This window comes from Heteronotia binoei, chromosome 2 (genome assembly GCF_032191835.1).
Source record: "Heteronotia binoei isolate CCM8104 ecotype False Entrance Well chromosome 2, APGP_CSIRO_Hbin_v1, whole genome shotgun sequence".
NCBI classification, from domain to species: domain Eukaryota; kingdom Metazoa; phylum Chordata; class Lepidosauria; order Squamata; family Gekkonidae; genus Heteronotia; species Heteronotia binoei.
The window spans coordinates 95,791,091-95,807,542 of NC_083224.1; the positions used below are offsets into that span (position 1 = coordinate 95,791,091).

The following is a 16,452-nucleotide window of genomic DNA, read 5'->3' on the forward strand; positions in this document are numbered from 1 at the left end:
CTGTCGATCACTTCCGGGTTCCTGTCCTGCATCTCGACCTGTGTTATTAGTGACAGGCTGCTTCGGCGGGCCGCTGCGCCGGCCGCCTGGGTCCCACAATGATGGGACCGATGCCACAGGGACGGGCTCGAAACACTCTATAACCCCTCAAAAGAACAGCAGTCTAGCTCGCTTCCCCCGAGCCCTGCTGCCATAAGCCTCAAGGGGGCTCATTTTGCGGCATCTCCCGGCGGGAGGGTGGCACCCGCACGGGACACATATCAAATGAAAGAGGGGGTGCAGGGCTATCAGAAACAGCCGGCGGAGGGAGTCGGGAGACCACCCCACTGGGGGATCCACACCCCGAAAGTGATGAAGGTGGCGCAGATAGAGCCAACAGAGCAAACAGGACAAAATAAATAGGCTGCATTATGCAGCACAGTTGAGAAAGTGCCTTATCCCATATACTGATGAAGTATATGCAGGATTTGAGAACAAAATTGTTTCCGGCGGTGATATTTGGGGGATTTTTGGGGACGTCACAGGAAGTGCTGTGAAGTCACTTCCTGTTTCCGGCAGTGGCATTTGGGGGAAATGATGTCATTTGGGGGAAGTGATGTCACAGGAAGTGATGTCACTTCCCGTTTCCGGCAGGTGACGCGGGGAAATGATGTCACAGGAAGTGGTGTCACTTCCTGTTTCCGGCGGTGGCATGACATCACCGGAAGTGACGTCACTTCCTGTTTCCGGCGGCTCGCACGCTTTGCGCGCGCGCCTCTGCCTCCCCCCTTCCCCCCCAAGGTGTCCCTGGCTGGCCTTCAGACATTATGGTCACCCTACCTCCGGGACAGCTCTCCCCCAATTGCCACCCTTTGTCCCCGTCCATCAAGGAAGGAGGAAAGCCACTGTAAGGCCGACCCCCTAATCCCTGTTATCTCCAGCATGGTAAAGTTTACAAGGGTCCTAAAACATCTCCACTCTTCCACTGATCTTCTCATTGATCCAGAGGCTCTCCTCTGACTTGACCTGAAATCCCCCCACCACCATCCAAATCTAGCGAACTGATTGTTTTTATTTTTTACTCCAGTGTTAAAAGCTAACATTATTTTTAGAAGTCCTACTCTGCTCCAGTTCTAGAGTTTGTTTTCTGGTGCTCATTTTGCATTGTAGCATTCTGGGTGCTTCTCTCTGTCTCCCTTGGATTATTACTTCTACCACTACTTGGCTTTCCCACCAAACCCTGTCTCCTGGAATTCCAAAGCTTCTTGGGTTGTATGCAGATCAGAAATCCATTTGATACTTGAATGTCATCTATCCCTAACATATCCCACACTGAACAGCATAGCTAAATCCTTTTCCTTGCTGCCTTTTCTTCATCTTCTTCTCTCTCTTTGAGCTACATAGTGGATAACAACTATTTTATGGATGTTGAAAACACATCTATGGGCTTCTTAGTAGTTGATGCTGTAACATATTTGAATATTCATTTTGATTGATGGTATAGGTGTTTCTTGCCCTGAAACAAACTCTTGAGTATTCTGCAAATTCTATACTCCATTTTCATTTCTCAGCCTACTTTGGTGCTCTGTCCTTTGGTTTAAAAGCTCTCAGAAACCATGAATGTTATTTCCCAGATGCTGGTCATTAGAACCTTAACCTGCAATACCTTAATTTGGGAGAAGGAAATACCATCTGTTATGGACAAGACTTATCTACCAGTGAACTCTTTGATAAAACTACTTGGATATCTAAACAATAGTTAAGAATGTTAGAACATAAGAGAAGCCATGTTGGATTAGGCCAATGGTCCATTCAGTCCAACACTCTTTGTCACACAGTGGTTCCAATTTTAGTATATGTACTGCCGAAGTGAGCACAGTCACATAGTGGTAAAAAACTCGGGTGCCATTAGGAGCTCCATCAGCTGGGCCAGAACTCCAGAAGTCCTCCCATGGATGCCCTTCAAACACCAAGACGACAGAGCATCACTGCCTCTGATATAGTGTTCCATCTATACCCTGTAGGAAATGGACCTCTCCTCCATACATTTATCCAATCCCCTCCTTAAGCTGTCTATGCTTGTAGCTGCCACCACTTCTTGCAGGAGTGAATGCCACATGTTAATTACTCTTCAGGTGAAGAAGTACTTCCTTTTATCTGTTCTAAGCTTACTACTCATTAACTTCATTAAGTAACCAAAAGTCCTTTCTCTACCTTCTCTATCCCATGCTTAATTTGTAAACACCTATTATGCCACATCTCAGTCATCATTTCTCCAAGCGAAAGAGCCCTAAACCTCTTTAACCTTTCTTTATAGGAGAGGCATTTCATCTCCTTAAACATTTTATTTGCCCTTTTCTGCACTTTTCCCAAAGCTACAATATCTTTTTTGAGGTGTGGTGACCAGAATTGTACACAATATTCCAAATGAGACTACACTATCAATTTATACAGGGGCATTATACCAGCTGACTTGTTTTTAGTCCCCCATCCTAATAATCCCCAGCATGGCATTTGCTTTTTTATTGTAGTCACTTGCTGGGTAGTCATCTTCAGTGAGTTATCAACCACAACTCCAAGATCTTTTTCCTGGTCTGTTACCACTAGCTTGGACCCCATCAATGTATACTTATAGTCAGATTTTTTTACTCCAGCTTGTATTACTTTGCGCTTCCCCACAATGAACCTCATTTGCCATACTGACACCCAGCATCAACAGACTCCTCTGGAGCACCTCACAGTCTCCCTGGTTCTCACTGCCCTGAACAGCTTAGTGTCATATGCAAACTTAGCCACTTCAACGCTTACTCCCAACTCCAAATCATTAATGAATACTTTAAAAAGCACTGAACCTAGAACCAAGCCCTGTGGTATCCCACTACTTACCACCTTCCACTGTGAAAACTGCCCATTTGTATTAATGGTTTTCTCTTAATTAACCAGTTTTTAATCCACAAGAAGATCTGTCCTCTTATTACATGCCTGCTGAGTTTATTAGGAGCTTTTGATGAGGAACTTTATAAAAAAACTTTCTGGAAGCCTAGGTGAACAGCATCTACTGGGTCACCCTTGTCCATCCACATGTTTGTTCGCCCCCTCAAAGAATGCTAAAAGGTTAGCAAGACAAGCTCTTCCCTTACAGAATCCATGCTGATTGTTCCTCAATAGCTTTTTTCCCATCAATGTGTCTACTAATTCAATCTTTAATAATGGGTTCCACCAACTTATTTTAAAGATGAGGATTACACACTAGCTACGTTACAGTCCTCTGGAATAAACACAGATTTTAGTGATAGATTTCATGTTTTTTTTGTCAGGAGATCCATAAGTTCACATTTAAGCTTTTTCAGAACTCTTGGATGTATGCTGTCAATTTTTAATTTGTCCATCAGTTGTAGGACCTCCTCTCTTGTCACTTCAATCCAGGTCTGGTACAGGCAAGCAGTTCTGGTACAGGCAAGCTCCTTCCATCTTTCACAGTGAAGACAGAGGCAAAAAACTGCATTCAGCTTCTCTGCCATTTCCCTACCATCCATTAATAATCCTTTTACCCCTTGGTTATCCAATGGCTCCACTGTCTCCTTGTCTGGTTTTCTGCTAGTAATGTATCTAAAGTAATTTTTATTGTTGGTCTTTGCTTTTGCAATGTTTCTCATAGTCCTGTTTTACCTGTCTGATCACCAACTTGCATTTTATTTGCCAAACCCTGTGCTCACTTTTAATTACCTCACTCTGACTAGTCTTCTGCTATTAATTTAAAGGAATTCTTCTTACCTTTTACTGCTTCCAGTACTTTGTTCATTAAGCATGTAGGCCTTTTTTTTTTTTTTTAAATGTATCTTTCCTAACCTGCGGTATACATTTCATCTGAGCTTCCAGGATTATAGTTTTAAATAGTCTCCAAGCTTCCTGAAGGGATCTGACCCTTCTTATCTTTCAGTTTCTTCTTCACAATCCCCCAAATTTGAGAGGTTACCCCTTCTAAGGTTCAATGTGGCTGTGTTGGTCTTTTGGGGCAACTCTCTATTTACATAAATGTTAAACTTAATAGAATTATGATCACTGTTCCCAACTGGTACTACCATGTTTACATCTTTCACCTTGAGCATCACTTAGGACCAAGTTCAGGACTACCTCACCCCCAGTAGGTTCTGTAACCATCTGCTCCATGGCAGTCACTGATAATAGAAACCCAATCTCTTTCTCCTGACTTGAACCCATAGCGCTTCTTCAAGGTTAACAAACTTCCTCCTTACACCATCATCTCATGTGTTTGTCAAGTTGGCCCTGTGCACTGAACAGACAACACTTCTGAGAAAGCTATCTTGGAGATCCTGGCATTGAGTTTTCTGCTTAGCAGTCTAAATTTTTCCTCCAGGACCACACAACCACATTTCCCCACACTGTTGGTGCTAACATGTACAACAACCATTGGTTCCTTCCCAGCATGGTCTACCAGCCTATCTAGACCATGCGTAATATTCACTACCTTCGTACCAGGCAGGCAAGTCACCATGCAGTTAGTACACAGGTTTGTAACCTACCTACTTGCCTAAGGATCGAATCACCAACTGCCAAAAGCACCCCTCCCTGCCCACGGATGGTTCCTTGGTGTTAAAGGGTACCAAGTGTAGAAGGGGTCCCTCTGAGAGAACATTACTCCTTTCTTCAGCCCAGTGCTCCCCAACAGCGACAAGGCTGCCATTCTTGGAGTGGGAAGCATCTAACAAGTTCACTAGTCTTTCCCATGTTACTGATGGTTCACTTCTCCAGGTCAGCCACCTTCACCTTGAGGATGCAAACTCATTTCCTGAGAACTAGGACCTCCTTGCACTGAGCACACGCCCATGACTTCTGCCCAGCTGGCTGATAGTCATACATGTTGAACTCACCTTTTTAGTAAAATTCCTGATTTATGTAGATCTGTTTGAGGAATGTGTGCTTAACCTTTTTGAAGACATGAGAGACTAGTGTCCTGGCTTCTTCACCCTGCTGCTGAACTTGCACATCTGCTAAACTCAACAGGTTATGCCCTTGATCCAGACACTTTGTTACGGGAGTGGGCCTGCTACATTACAGGGTCAGGCTTAGTCATAGGAACCCTATATAGCTTGGAACAAAACTCTACCACCCACAAACACTGGAGCCAATCACACTGAAGCCAACAAAGTAAGCCAGACTATGGTTTATAAGTTAGTACCGTATTTTTCAGACCATAAGACGCACTCCCCCCCCCCCAAAAAAGTGGGGGGGGGGAGTGCGTGCGTCTTATGGTCCGAATACTAAAAGATGAGGGGGGGGCCATGCGTGCCTGGCTGGGAGACAAGCGGCGAGATCGCTCCCTGCAAAGTGATGGGTTGGCGATGGGGGCAGAGGGAGCGATTTTGCTGCTTGTCTCCCAGCCAGGCACGCAAGCGCGGGGCAAGCACGCCTGGCTGGAAGACAAGCGGCGAGATCGCTCCCTCCGCCCCTATCGCCAACCCAGCACTTTGCAGGGAGTGATCTCGCCGCTTGTCTTCCAGCCAGGCGTGCTTGCCCCACGCTTGCGTGCCTGGCTGGGAGACAAGCAGCGAGATCGCTCCCTCCGCCCCCATCGCCAAGCGCTGGGTTTGCGGAGGGGGGTGGGATTCCTCTTTCCCTGTCTGTGTGGCTTCAGCTTGTGCTATCAGCACAAGCTGAAGCCAGGCAGAGAGGAAACCCCCCCCCCTCCACAAAGGCAGCGCTTGGCGAAGCGCTGCCTTTGCGGAGGGGGGGGAGCTTCCTCTTTCCCTGTCTGCGTGGCTTCAGCTTGTGCTGTCAGCACAAGCTGAAGCCAGGCAGAGAGGACCCCCCCCCTCCGCAAAGGCAGCGCTTCGCCAAGCGCTGCCTTTGCGGAGGGGGGGGGCTTTCTCTTTCCCTGTCTGCGTGGCTTCAGCTTGTGCTGTCAGCACAAGCTGAAGCCAGGCAGAGAGGACCCACCCCCTCCGCAAAGGCAGCGCTTCGCCAAGCGCTGCCTTTGCGGAGGGGGGGGGGGGCTTTCTCTTTCCCTGTCTGTGTGGCTTCAGCTTGTGCTATCAGCACAAGCTGAAGCCAGGCAGAGAGGACCCCCCCCCCTCCGCAAAGGCAGCGCTTGGCGAAGCGCTGGGTTTGCGGGGGGGGGGATTCCTCTTTTCCTGTCAAGCTGAAGCCAGGCAGAGAGGAATCCCCCCCTCTCCGCAAAGGCAGCGCTTCGCCAAGCGCTGCCTTTGCGGAGGGGGGGGGGCTTCCTCTTTCCCTGTCTGCGTGGCTTCAGCTTGTGCTATCAGCACAAGCTGAAGCCAGGCAGAGAGGACCCCCCCTCCGCAAAGGCAGCGCTTCGCCAAGCGCTGCCTTAGCGGAGGGGGGGGGGCTTCCTCTTTCCCTGTCAAGCTGAAGCCAGGCAGAGAGGAATCCCCCCCCTCCGCAAAGGCAGCGCTTGGCAAAGCGCTGGGTTTGCGGAGGGGGGGGGGCTTTCTCTGTGCCTGTCTGCCAGGCTTCAGCTGCTGCTTCTAGTAAGGGCTGGGATCGGAGGCAGGATTGAGAGGGGGAAGGTGCCCAGATCTGGGTGCACAGCTTCAAAAAATTTTTTCCTGTTTTCCTCCTCTAAAAACTAGATGCGTCTTATGGTCCGAAAAATACGGTAGTTTATGGAATTATGCTAGATTTAATTATAGCATCTTGTATATGTATAGCTTCCTACTGGAAAAAAATCTTTATATTTCAGATGGAACAAAAGGACCCAAAATAGTGTGCTGTTGTCAAAACCAAACTGTTATGGAAAAGATCTAGCAAAAAAGTAATAGATGTATTGAAAAGAGGGCAACATTTGTGATGTATCAGAATAATACCATAACTGTACACAACTCTGTCTTTTCTGCAGTGTTTATAGATTATGATCCTTTTTGAACTTGGGCTCTCAAATTATTCTAATAAAATGCTAGGAGGCTGTACTGGACTATTTAGGGCTATTTGGGCACAAATCACACAACCTAGAGATTGTTTGTTTTGTGTATTTCTGTCTGCACATGTGCACCTAGAAGTCATGGTGACCTCTGGTGACAGACCCCAACTGAGGGCATGAAGGATATTCAGAGTGATGGCTGAATAAAACCTGCCCCTGCTATCCTGACTTCTGGTATTCCAAGGAGGTCTCCCATCCAAGTACTTGCCAGTTGATCCTGCTTAGCTTCTGAGATTGGGCTTGCCTGGGCTATCCAAGGCTATCCAGGTCAGGGCTCACAACCTAGAGATTTTAACTGGCATACTACTGGTATAGTCTAAGCTTGTATGTATTATGCAGCTACTTTTCTGGGATATGTGTAGATGTAAACTTTAAAAAAGCGCCACAATTTAGACTCCTTTAAATCAGAAGTGAGAAGTAGCAGAAAAGAAAATTCTCTTAATTCTTGGCTTTCCCAACTATGAATTTTAACCCAACTAAGTAATTGCCTTGTGTGGATATATCAAAACAATACTTTTATTACCACATGAGGCCTGGCACTTCTACTTTTCACACTTGTCCAAAGATGGCTGCGAGAGGCAGTTAACGTGAATAGCTTTCAAGCGGAAGCCATACCTTTATACATCCTCCAATACAACCACAGTAAAGTAAGTGACTCTCTGCTCCATTGTCTCTGCATTCTCCATGACATTCCATCACCTGTAGGATTCATCTTCATAGGCAATAGCAACCCCTCGGCGTCCTGGTACTGATTTGGTGACTGCTGTCTGGCCAAGCTTCTGCTCCAGCCCTCTCCAGCTACGTGACTCCAGGAATGAGGCTAAAATAGACAACAAGGAAAGAACCATCACAAAAGAAACCATTTCCCCAAGTTGCATCTCTGACACCACTTCAAAAGAGAGCTGAGCAGGGAGCATGGTTCATATTATGGATGAGAGATCAAAGGGGTACCACAGAATTTCACTTCACCCTTCTGCCATTAGCCATCTAATGACAACTGTGGATGAAGTCATTCATTATTCACTTGCTGATTTGTGATTATTGCACTTGATTTTTGAAGCCTCCATCACATTGCTGTCTTCAAATGCCTATGCCTAGTGCCTTGAGACAGACCTCCCATATGATGACTTCGTAAGTGAACTCCCATATCATTTTGTAAGTGAACTTTTACCAAGACATCTGAATTTGCTCTGGGTTCTCCTCATCACTAGTTCTTGGGCTACTCATGCAAAGCACCCACCTGCTGTACTTATCTGAGCCATAGTTTGGATGTGGCTGCAGCAGATCACAGCAGCCCCAGATGTTGGCTCTGAGTCTGCTGCAGTGTATAGACAAGTTGAGCGCATCTCCCCAGTGATTAGAGAAATGTCAGGTTGATGGTTAGAATCTGAAATCTTGTCTGGAATGGGAATGTGTTCACTTCCTCCTGCAGACATTCAGAAAGAAAACCAGCAGCATTAGTACAACCATGGTTCTTTTGTTACCCACCAAAGGGCTAGCTCAGCCATGCAGAGCAGCATATGCTACAGCCCTTCTCAGCCCACCACTGTGGGATACTTCTGTGGGTGAGGGGGGCAGCTGTTTCAGTCTCTGTGTTTTAACTTAGACACAGGGCAAGGATATTGGTGGGCTCATGCAACTTCCAAATTTAAAATTCCAATTTAGATTCTTCAGAATTTCAGTTTTAACTATAAAATGAGTTTCAAACTTGTGGCTGCACAATGCCCACACCAGATTCCCAGTGGAGCTTCAGTGCTGGAAAAGGAACTCTCAAAAAGAGAGGCATAAACAGCAGCACTTGCTACCCACGTTCACCATCCCTATACATGTCCTAGTAGAACGGAAGTCAGTGGCCTTACCTGGTAGTAGGCTACAGAAGTCAGTGATATATCTGCCAGTCCAGGCCCGTGCTGGATTGCAAGCCATCTCCATCTCATAGGGTGTGACCACGGGCCTGTAGAAATCAGAGGAGTCCAGCAAGGAGTTTTGGGGACAGGCCACTAATACAAAGATGTCCACTTCCAAAAAGTTTGCTAGTTTTGCAGGGCTGGGTTTACCTACAGCTAGGGTATAGGCTCGTTTGCCAGCCTGGTGAACAATTCCTTGCAGATGCTCCAGCACAGACAAGTAGTTTGCCACACCAAGAGTGCCCACCACAATGCCCACCACTTGGGCATCCCGAGCCCGCTCTACTAGGTAAAAGCGCCGTCGTAGAGCCCGGTTCACATCCAGTGTTTCCCACCTTCCTTCACCTGTTTTAGGATTAAAGGAACTGAAGGGGCACTGGTTCCAGCTTAGCATGAAGTTAGTGAGCTCTGGGCCCTCAGAACCCACATAGAACATGGAATAGTTGGCAAGACCATGCTGTTCATCCACTGTGAAGTACCGACCAAATTGACACACCAACCCAGAATCTGGCTGGGCTGAGGAAAGAGACTCTTTGGTATTTACTTGAGAGAAAATCACATTGGGGTAAATAGGGTGCAGCTGAGAAGCCAGGTTATCTGAGGGGGGGGAAAACAAAAGAAAAGAAATCAGTCACGTCTCTGAGTCCACAACTCCCTTAAGTCATTCAGAGAATATGGTCACCCAGACAACTGTTTTACTGCTTCTCCTCTACCAGCTTCTAAGGATGAGGAAAAAATACTAGAGCAAAACTGATAAGAACATCAGAGATGCCATGTTGGATCAGGCCAGTGGCCCATCCAGTCCAACATCCTGTGTCACAAAATGACCAAAACCAATGTGCCATCAGGAAGCCCGCCAGCAAGGCAGAGGTCCAGAAGTCCTCCCACTGTTGCCCCATAAGCACTAAGAATACAGAGCATCACTGGCCAGGCATAGTGTTCCATCTACACCTTGTGGCTAATAGCCACTGCTGGACCACTGTTCCATGTTTATCCAGTTCTCTATGAAGCTGTCTATGCTTGTAGCTGCCACCACTTCCTGATAGGGGAGGTTACAGGTAGGGATGTGTAAAAAAAAAAATTCGGAATTACACAGATTAGGAAGTATACGGGGGAAAAAAATTTGGCCCATATATTTCTGAATTCCGTAGTCGGAATAGCCGCATATACGGTAAATGCACGGCTATTTCCGAATATACGGCCCCATTATTCCCTATGGGCCACTGAAATCAATAGCAAATAGGGTGTAGTTGAAGCCACCTGGAGGGGAGGGGGTTTGAGGGAGAGCCACCAAATTTGCAGGAGACCTGCAGGGGACTCTCCCCTACAAACCCCCCAAGTCCCAAAAAGATTGGGCCAGGGGATCCCATTCCAGGGGCACCCAAAGAGGGTGCCCCTATTCCACCATTATACCCTATGGGCCATTGAAATCAAAGGCAACATAGGGCATAATTAGAGGCTACTGGGGGGCAGGGGGTTTGAGGGAGAGCCCCAAAAACTGCAGGGAACCCACAAGGGACTCTCCCCTACAAAACCCCCAAATCCCAAAAAGATTGGGCCAGGGGGTCCCTGTCGTTGGGCTCCCCAAAAGGCCCAATGCTGGGGAAAGCCCAATTAGCCACTTCCTCCACTATAATTGCTAAGGGGAAAGTGGCTCTGGCCAGAGGGGGGTTTGAGGGAGAGGCCCCAAAACTGCAGGGCAGCTTCAGGGGACTCCCCAGCATGAAACCCCCCTGGCCCAAAAAAGACTGCACCCATCTGTGGGCACCCCAAAAGGAACACTGCTCCCAATGGTGAGAAAAAACCAATTAGAGCCACTTCCTCACTGTAATTGTCGTGGGAAAAGTGGCTCTAGGGAGCAGGTGGTTTTGAGGAGAGCCCCCCAAACTGCTGTGCGGCTTCAGGGCACTGTCCCACACAAAACCCACAAGGCCAAAAAAAATTGGACCAGGGGGTCAAATTCCTGGGGCACCCAAAGCCAAACTTAACTTCACACCAGCTAATCTCTATAGGACCCAAATGCACTACATCCCTCTATCTACTCTATGAACCCTGCAGTGCAGGCCTGGAACCAATATAAACCCAGTTGCCAACGTCACTGCCACACAAAACACAATCTGCTCAAGGTCTGCTCTACAGACCTGGCTGCAGTAAACCCAGATGCCAGCTCTCCAGCCCTGCCCCAAACAACATGGGGAGAGCTGGCCAAGCACAACAAGCAGCAACAAATCAAACACAGAATCCTTTTAAAACAGTAAAAAACTTAACTTTTAACAATACAGGAACTTTACCAACCCCTCCCCCCCCAAAAAAAAACCTTCACCCTAACCCCAAGAAATCCAAGCCACCCAAATCAGGAAAAGTAAAAGCACACTGCACTTTTAAAAGCCTCTCACTAAAGTAAGATATGGGCAAATTGGCAAAATCCCCCCCACCCCAGCAGAGCCCCCTAACCCCAAATAAGCTAGTACCCACCACCCAAATCTGGAGAAGTAAAGGGACTCTGAGTCTTAAAAAGTCCTTTTACCAACTAAAATAAAAACAAGAACCCCAAGACTGTCTTATCTTTTAGACGTGTTCTCTTACACCAAACAAGTCTGGTAAGACTGAGGCCAAGGGCCAGCACAGAACAATCTCTCTCACACACAGACAAAAGAACAACATTGTTGCTGATGGCTGGAGGATCAGCTACACAAAATCCCTTCAAAGCATGCATTTGCAATGCATTTTGCAAATGCATGCTTTGGACTGGCTGCTGGGGCTCCTCTTCCCCCTCCCTCCCCGATCCCAGGGAGGCTATGGGAGAGGCGGGAAAATGCTACCAAAGGCAGGAAAGGAGGCTAGCAGCTCCCCTGAGGCTGCAGAAGCCACTTTCCCGCCTTTTGCATTGACATCCATATACTTCCGAAGATTTATACGGAAGTATACGGGGAGCTATACTCGGCTCCCGCATAATGGGCCCCAATTGGAATCGGCTGTATGCGATTCCGCATACAGCCGAATCAGGGGTGATTCAGCGGTTGATTCGGTTCGGCTGAACCAAATGCACACCCCTAGTTACAGGCAGGCAATCAGAGTCCAGTTGAGAACCTAGGCTAGGGTTAGCCAACATTAAAGCAAGACAGCCAATGAGAAATCTGAAAGAAAGATGTCAGAAGATGACTTTTCTTGACCCTAGTCCCAAAATACAAACCGGAATACATGATAAAGAAGAAGCATTTTGACTGCTGACATTTCTTTTCCGTTCTACCTTATATTTGTGGAAACTATTAAAGCCCCTTCCAATAAGGATTTACAGTTCTTTCAGAGCTTAGGCATGAGCTGGCCACCTTCCTGATTTCTCTCATTCAAACTACAAAAGAATAAATTGCACTGGCATGCTTTGTTTTTCAGTACTAGAATGTGCTTTTAATGAGCATGGTCTCTGTGTGTCTAGTGGGGAGCAGTATATGGGGGGGGCAGTACACACCCAGAGAGACAGCACAATTAGGGATTAGGAAATGACCACAAAACTCACAATACCATTTTCCTTTCCTGATTCCAAGTATCTTGAACAAGCCTGCCCACCTTGGGACTAACTGATGTTTGTTTTTATGCTATTGAAGGAAGGCATACATGAATTGAAAGGACAGAGGAAATACTGACTGGGGACCTCAAAATGTTGGTTGGCTACTACCATAAATAGTGGCTTTTCCCAAGTCCAGGAAAAACAGAATGCTTCTGTTTCCATCTCAATAACAACCTTGCAAACTGTGAACCTTACTGGCACCCAACCTACAACCATACACCTAACTACCTTGGCATTACCCTGGACAGGATCTTGAGCTATAAACACCATCTTACCAAAGCAGCAGTGAAAATACGCACACAAAACAACATTCTCAAAAACTTCTGTGGTACAATTTGGAATGCATCTGATACAACACTTGGATGCTCAGCTTTAGGGCTGGTGTATAGTACTGCAAAATACGCTGCTTCAGAGTGGCTTGACAGCCCCCATGTCCACAAACTTGCTGTCCAACTCAATATAACAATGAGAACTATCAGTGGGTGTATTAAACACACTGTGACCTATTGGCTACCCACGTTGTGCCACATCACCCCCCCCGCAGCTCTGAAAACGACATGCTCTTCTTTGTGAATGTAAAAAAAACCTGAAAACAGAGAGCTGCCTAACCACAAAGACATGGCTGACACAGGCTTATCCAGACTAAGATCCCAACACTAAACAATAAGATCTACACAAATCCTGCACTCACAAAATTTCAATGATTGCAAACATGGATGTAATGAATTTCACCTGATATCCATAACTGGATAAACACCAACAAGAGGCCAGCAGGATTTGACTTGCTATGAAAAGTATGGAAGACTCTAACAGAATATAAAAAGGCTTTGGCAGTTGTGCAGACTGTTGTTCAAACGGGCAAAATACCAGGACCCGACTATAATTGTGGTGCAGCCCACCAAACTGTTTTCCATCTGTCACAGAAATCTAAATGTCATACTCTCCAGGGTGATGTGAAGGAGCTCTATGAACTCTGCCCAGCTGCAATTGAGCAGACTGAAAATTAAGTTATTAGTATTTAGGGGGATTGCCCACTCAGTCAGCATACCTGTTATGTCAACTTGGTTACATATTTTCCATGTGTAACTGTCATATGATATAAATAATGTCTTTATATGTAGATTCCACACTGCAATCTACCCAAACTCACCAATGGCATGAGAATAGGCTACATCACTCAGCACAACAACATAAGCTTGGGGATCAGGATGCAGTTCCTGGAAGACTTCTGCACAGCGCATCACATCCAGTGGTTGTTGGCCAAACACATGCAGCACAGGCAGCTTGCAGCAAGGACTCAAGCAGGTTGGACCATAGTGCACCACAGCCTCGGCATTCACATGTTCTGCTGCCACCTCATCCACACAGCAGCTAAAGAAAGGCAACAGCATTAATTCTTAGGCTTGCTTTCATCAAACGTTTGTCATTGTTAACATCCAGCAAGACAATAACTCCATCAGCATAAAGAAAACTTATAGTCCTTCTTGTAGTCAGTCTGTTAGGATCCTAACAAGTCTAACTTATCAACTAAAACAAGGATCCTAACAAGTCTAACTTATCAACTAAAACAAGTCTAACTTGTTAGGGGAATTGCATTGCTAGTGCCACCCAACTGTCAATAACAGTTTCTGGTTATACGAACTCATTCTTCCCACACCCCACATAAGCAAACCAAAGAGATAAAGAAGAGACTATGGAGCAAACTGCTAACATTTTATTTTTAGAAGTCAGGTTAGAAACCTACATGGTGTGTAGGATCTACATACCCACCTGCCATATGATGTGTCCCCTAGAATGTACATTTTTGAACCAGTCATTTCTTCCAATTTGGCAGCAATAGTTGCTGAATCAGACAAGAGCTCATCAGGAAATTGAAGAGCAACCTGTAACAAGAGCCCAGGATGGATAATTTTCTGAGAACCACTCATCACTTACCATACAAAACACAGAAAAGCCCCCCCCCCCCCCAATTGTACCAGCACAGTGATCACAACACATAGATTGTCGGTGTCATGGTAATTATATGACTCCTTAACATAAACAGGACCTCAGTTTGCCAGACAAAACTGAGGTTTGTGCACACTGTCTTCTGCTAAGAAAGAAGAAACTCTCTAACCTTTGTAAAGTTGTTATCCAGTACAAATGCAGTTGTTCTGTTCAGCTCATAGTACTCTTCTACCCCCATGGTTGGGGGACGTCCACCTACTCCCACAGGAGTTACAATCTGCTGCATCAGATCAGTTCCATCACTGCTGAACGCTGTTGCCATGATAACCTAAATTTACAAGAAGACATGGTGATGTTCAGCTATACAGGGATACCTAAAGTTTTCACACAGCTACAAAACAAAAAGGAAAAACATCTCAGGTATCTCCCCTCTAGAATCACAACATCAGCCTGTTGTATTTGTGTGAAATAGCTGAAAACTTTTGTTTGCATACATGCACTCTCTAGCACAGGTTAGAATTTCCCCTTTATTCATAGAATTGAAAAGTTGAAAGGGGTCAAAACACCGTACAGGCCAACTCCCTGCACCATGCAAGATGACCTAAAGTATCCCTGACAAATCATCATTTTACCTCTGCTTAAACATCTCCCAGGAGGGAAGCCACACAACATCCCTGGAAAACCAATTCCACCCTGAATTGCCATTACTTTTTTTTAAGGTTTTTGCTAATACCCCACCATTATCTCTCCATCCATAATTTAAATCTATTATTATGAGTCCTGTCCTCCACTATCAACTAAAACAGCACCCTTCCCTACACTAAATGACAGCCCTTTGAATACTTAACAGAGCAATAATATCTCTCATCATTGACTTCTCCAGGCTGAATATTCCAAATTCCTGCAACCTTTCTTCTTCTTTGGAGGTTTTTAAACAGAGGCTGGATGATTATCTGACAGCAATGCGGATCCTGTGAATTGTGTGTGTGTGCGGGGGGGGGGGGTTGCAGCAGGGGGTTGGATTAGATGACCCTGGAGGTCCCTTCCAACTCTATGATTCCAAGGCTTAGTTTCCAAACCCCTAATAACCTTCATCACTCAACTCTGTATCTGTTCTCAAGTTTCTATGCCCTTCCAATAAAAAGGCCTCCAGAACTGGATGTGATACTCTAAATAGGGTCTATCTAGTGTAGTATACAGTAATAGTATCATATCTCATGTCCTAGATACTATACATCTGTAGATACACCCTAAGATCACATCTGCCTTCTTTGCTGCCACATTATACTAACTATCCATACTCAATTTGCAGTTCACCGAAACACCAAGATCCTATTCTCATATGCTATTACCCCATGCAGTATGTATGCATAACATTTGACCTACTTAGATATAAAATCTTACCATTATTACTATTAAACTGCATCTTGTTCACATCTGCCTTTTCCCCAATATATCCAATTGCATGCTATCTCCATATGATTTTATTTTATTTCTGCCAATTTAACAAACAGTCCCTTCACACCCACATTTAGATAGTAGACAAAACTGTATTAAGAAGCACTGGGTTCAAAACCAAATACTACAGCACCCCACTAGACACTACTCTCCAATCAGGCAGGGGGCCATTCCACTTTTTGGGTGCAATCTTCCAACCAACTTCTTATCTACCATAATGTCCTAAAAGTTAAGCCACAACCCTCCACATAACGAAGGGGGCCTCTCAGGAAGGAGGCAAAAGTACTATATGTTATTCATAAAACCGTAGAAGCTACCACGTTTACTTAAGACAAAACAATGTCAGGTTCCTATCCACGTAAATAGAAACAATAAAAACACAAACAACATAATCACCACAGTAAATATAAATCCCAGCAACCAAAAAGAATATCTTGAGACTATACCATCCACACACTAAGTCTACCTTTGTCTCACTAGGAAAAACACCAACCAAAAGAACATTCCTATACTCTGATTTCCGGGGTGGAGACTTAAAATCACCCAATGGTAATGCGCGTCGAAACCGGAAAAACGTATTGTGTTCCTTCCCCCTTCATACGCATTTCTCCTTCACTTCGCGTAGCATGCCGTTA

General features: G+C 45.7%; 1 protein-coding gene across 2 annotated transcripts; it reads right to left on the reverse strand.

Annotated features, from left to right (window-relative positions):
- Positions 1–7,431: 7,431 nt before the first annotated feature.
- DPH2 (diphthamide biosynthesis 2) lies at positions 7,432–16,363 on the reverse strand. Of its 2 annotated transcripts, none has more exons than XM_060231675.1 (7): positions 16,284–16,363; positions 14,529–14,687; positions 14,183–14,295; positions 13,563–13,783; positions 8,797–9,441; positions 8,178–8,363; positions 7,432–7,757 (listed from the first exon to the last, which is right to left on the reverse strand). In XM_060231675.1, exons 2-7 carry the CDS (start codon positions 14,679–14,681, stop codon positions 7,633–7,635), a joined length of 1,443 nt encoding a protein of 480 aa, XP_060087658.1. In that variant the 5' UTR covers positions 14,682–14,687; positions 16,284–16,363; the 3' UTR covers positions 7,432–7,632. The 2 variants fall into 2 exon arrangements, with proteins under 2 accessions (XP_060087658.1, XP_060087657.1); XM_060231674.1 differs by lacking the exon at positions 16,284–16,363 and adding an exon at positions 16,264–16,281.
- Positions 16,364–16,452: the final 89 nt, after the last annotated feature.

Bases quoted from the DNA above. Each gene is read 5' to 3' on its own strand.
- DPH2 (XM_060231674.1), bottom strand. The intron at 9,442-13,562 runs GTGAGTTTGGGT...CCCCCCCCTCAG, and splicing joins AGCCTATTCTCATGCCATTG to ATAACCTGGCTTCTCAGCTG. The intron at 7,758-8,177 runs GTGGGTGCTTTG...TGTCTATTTTAG, and splicing joins GGCTCAGATAAGTACAGCAG to CCTCATTCCTGGAGTCACGT.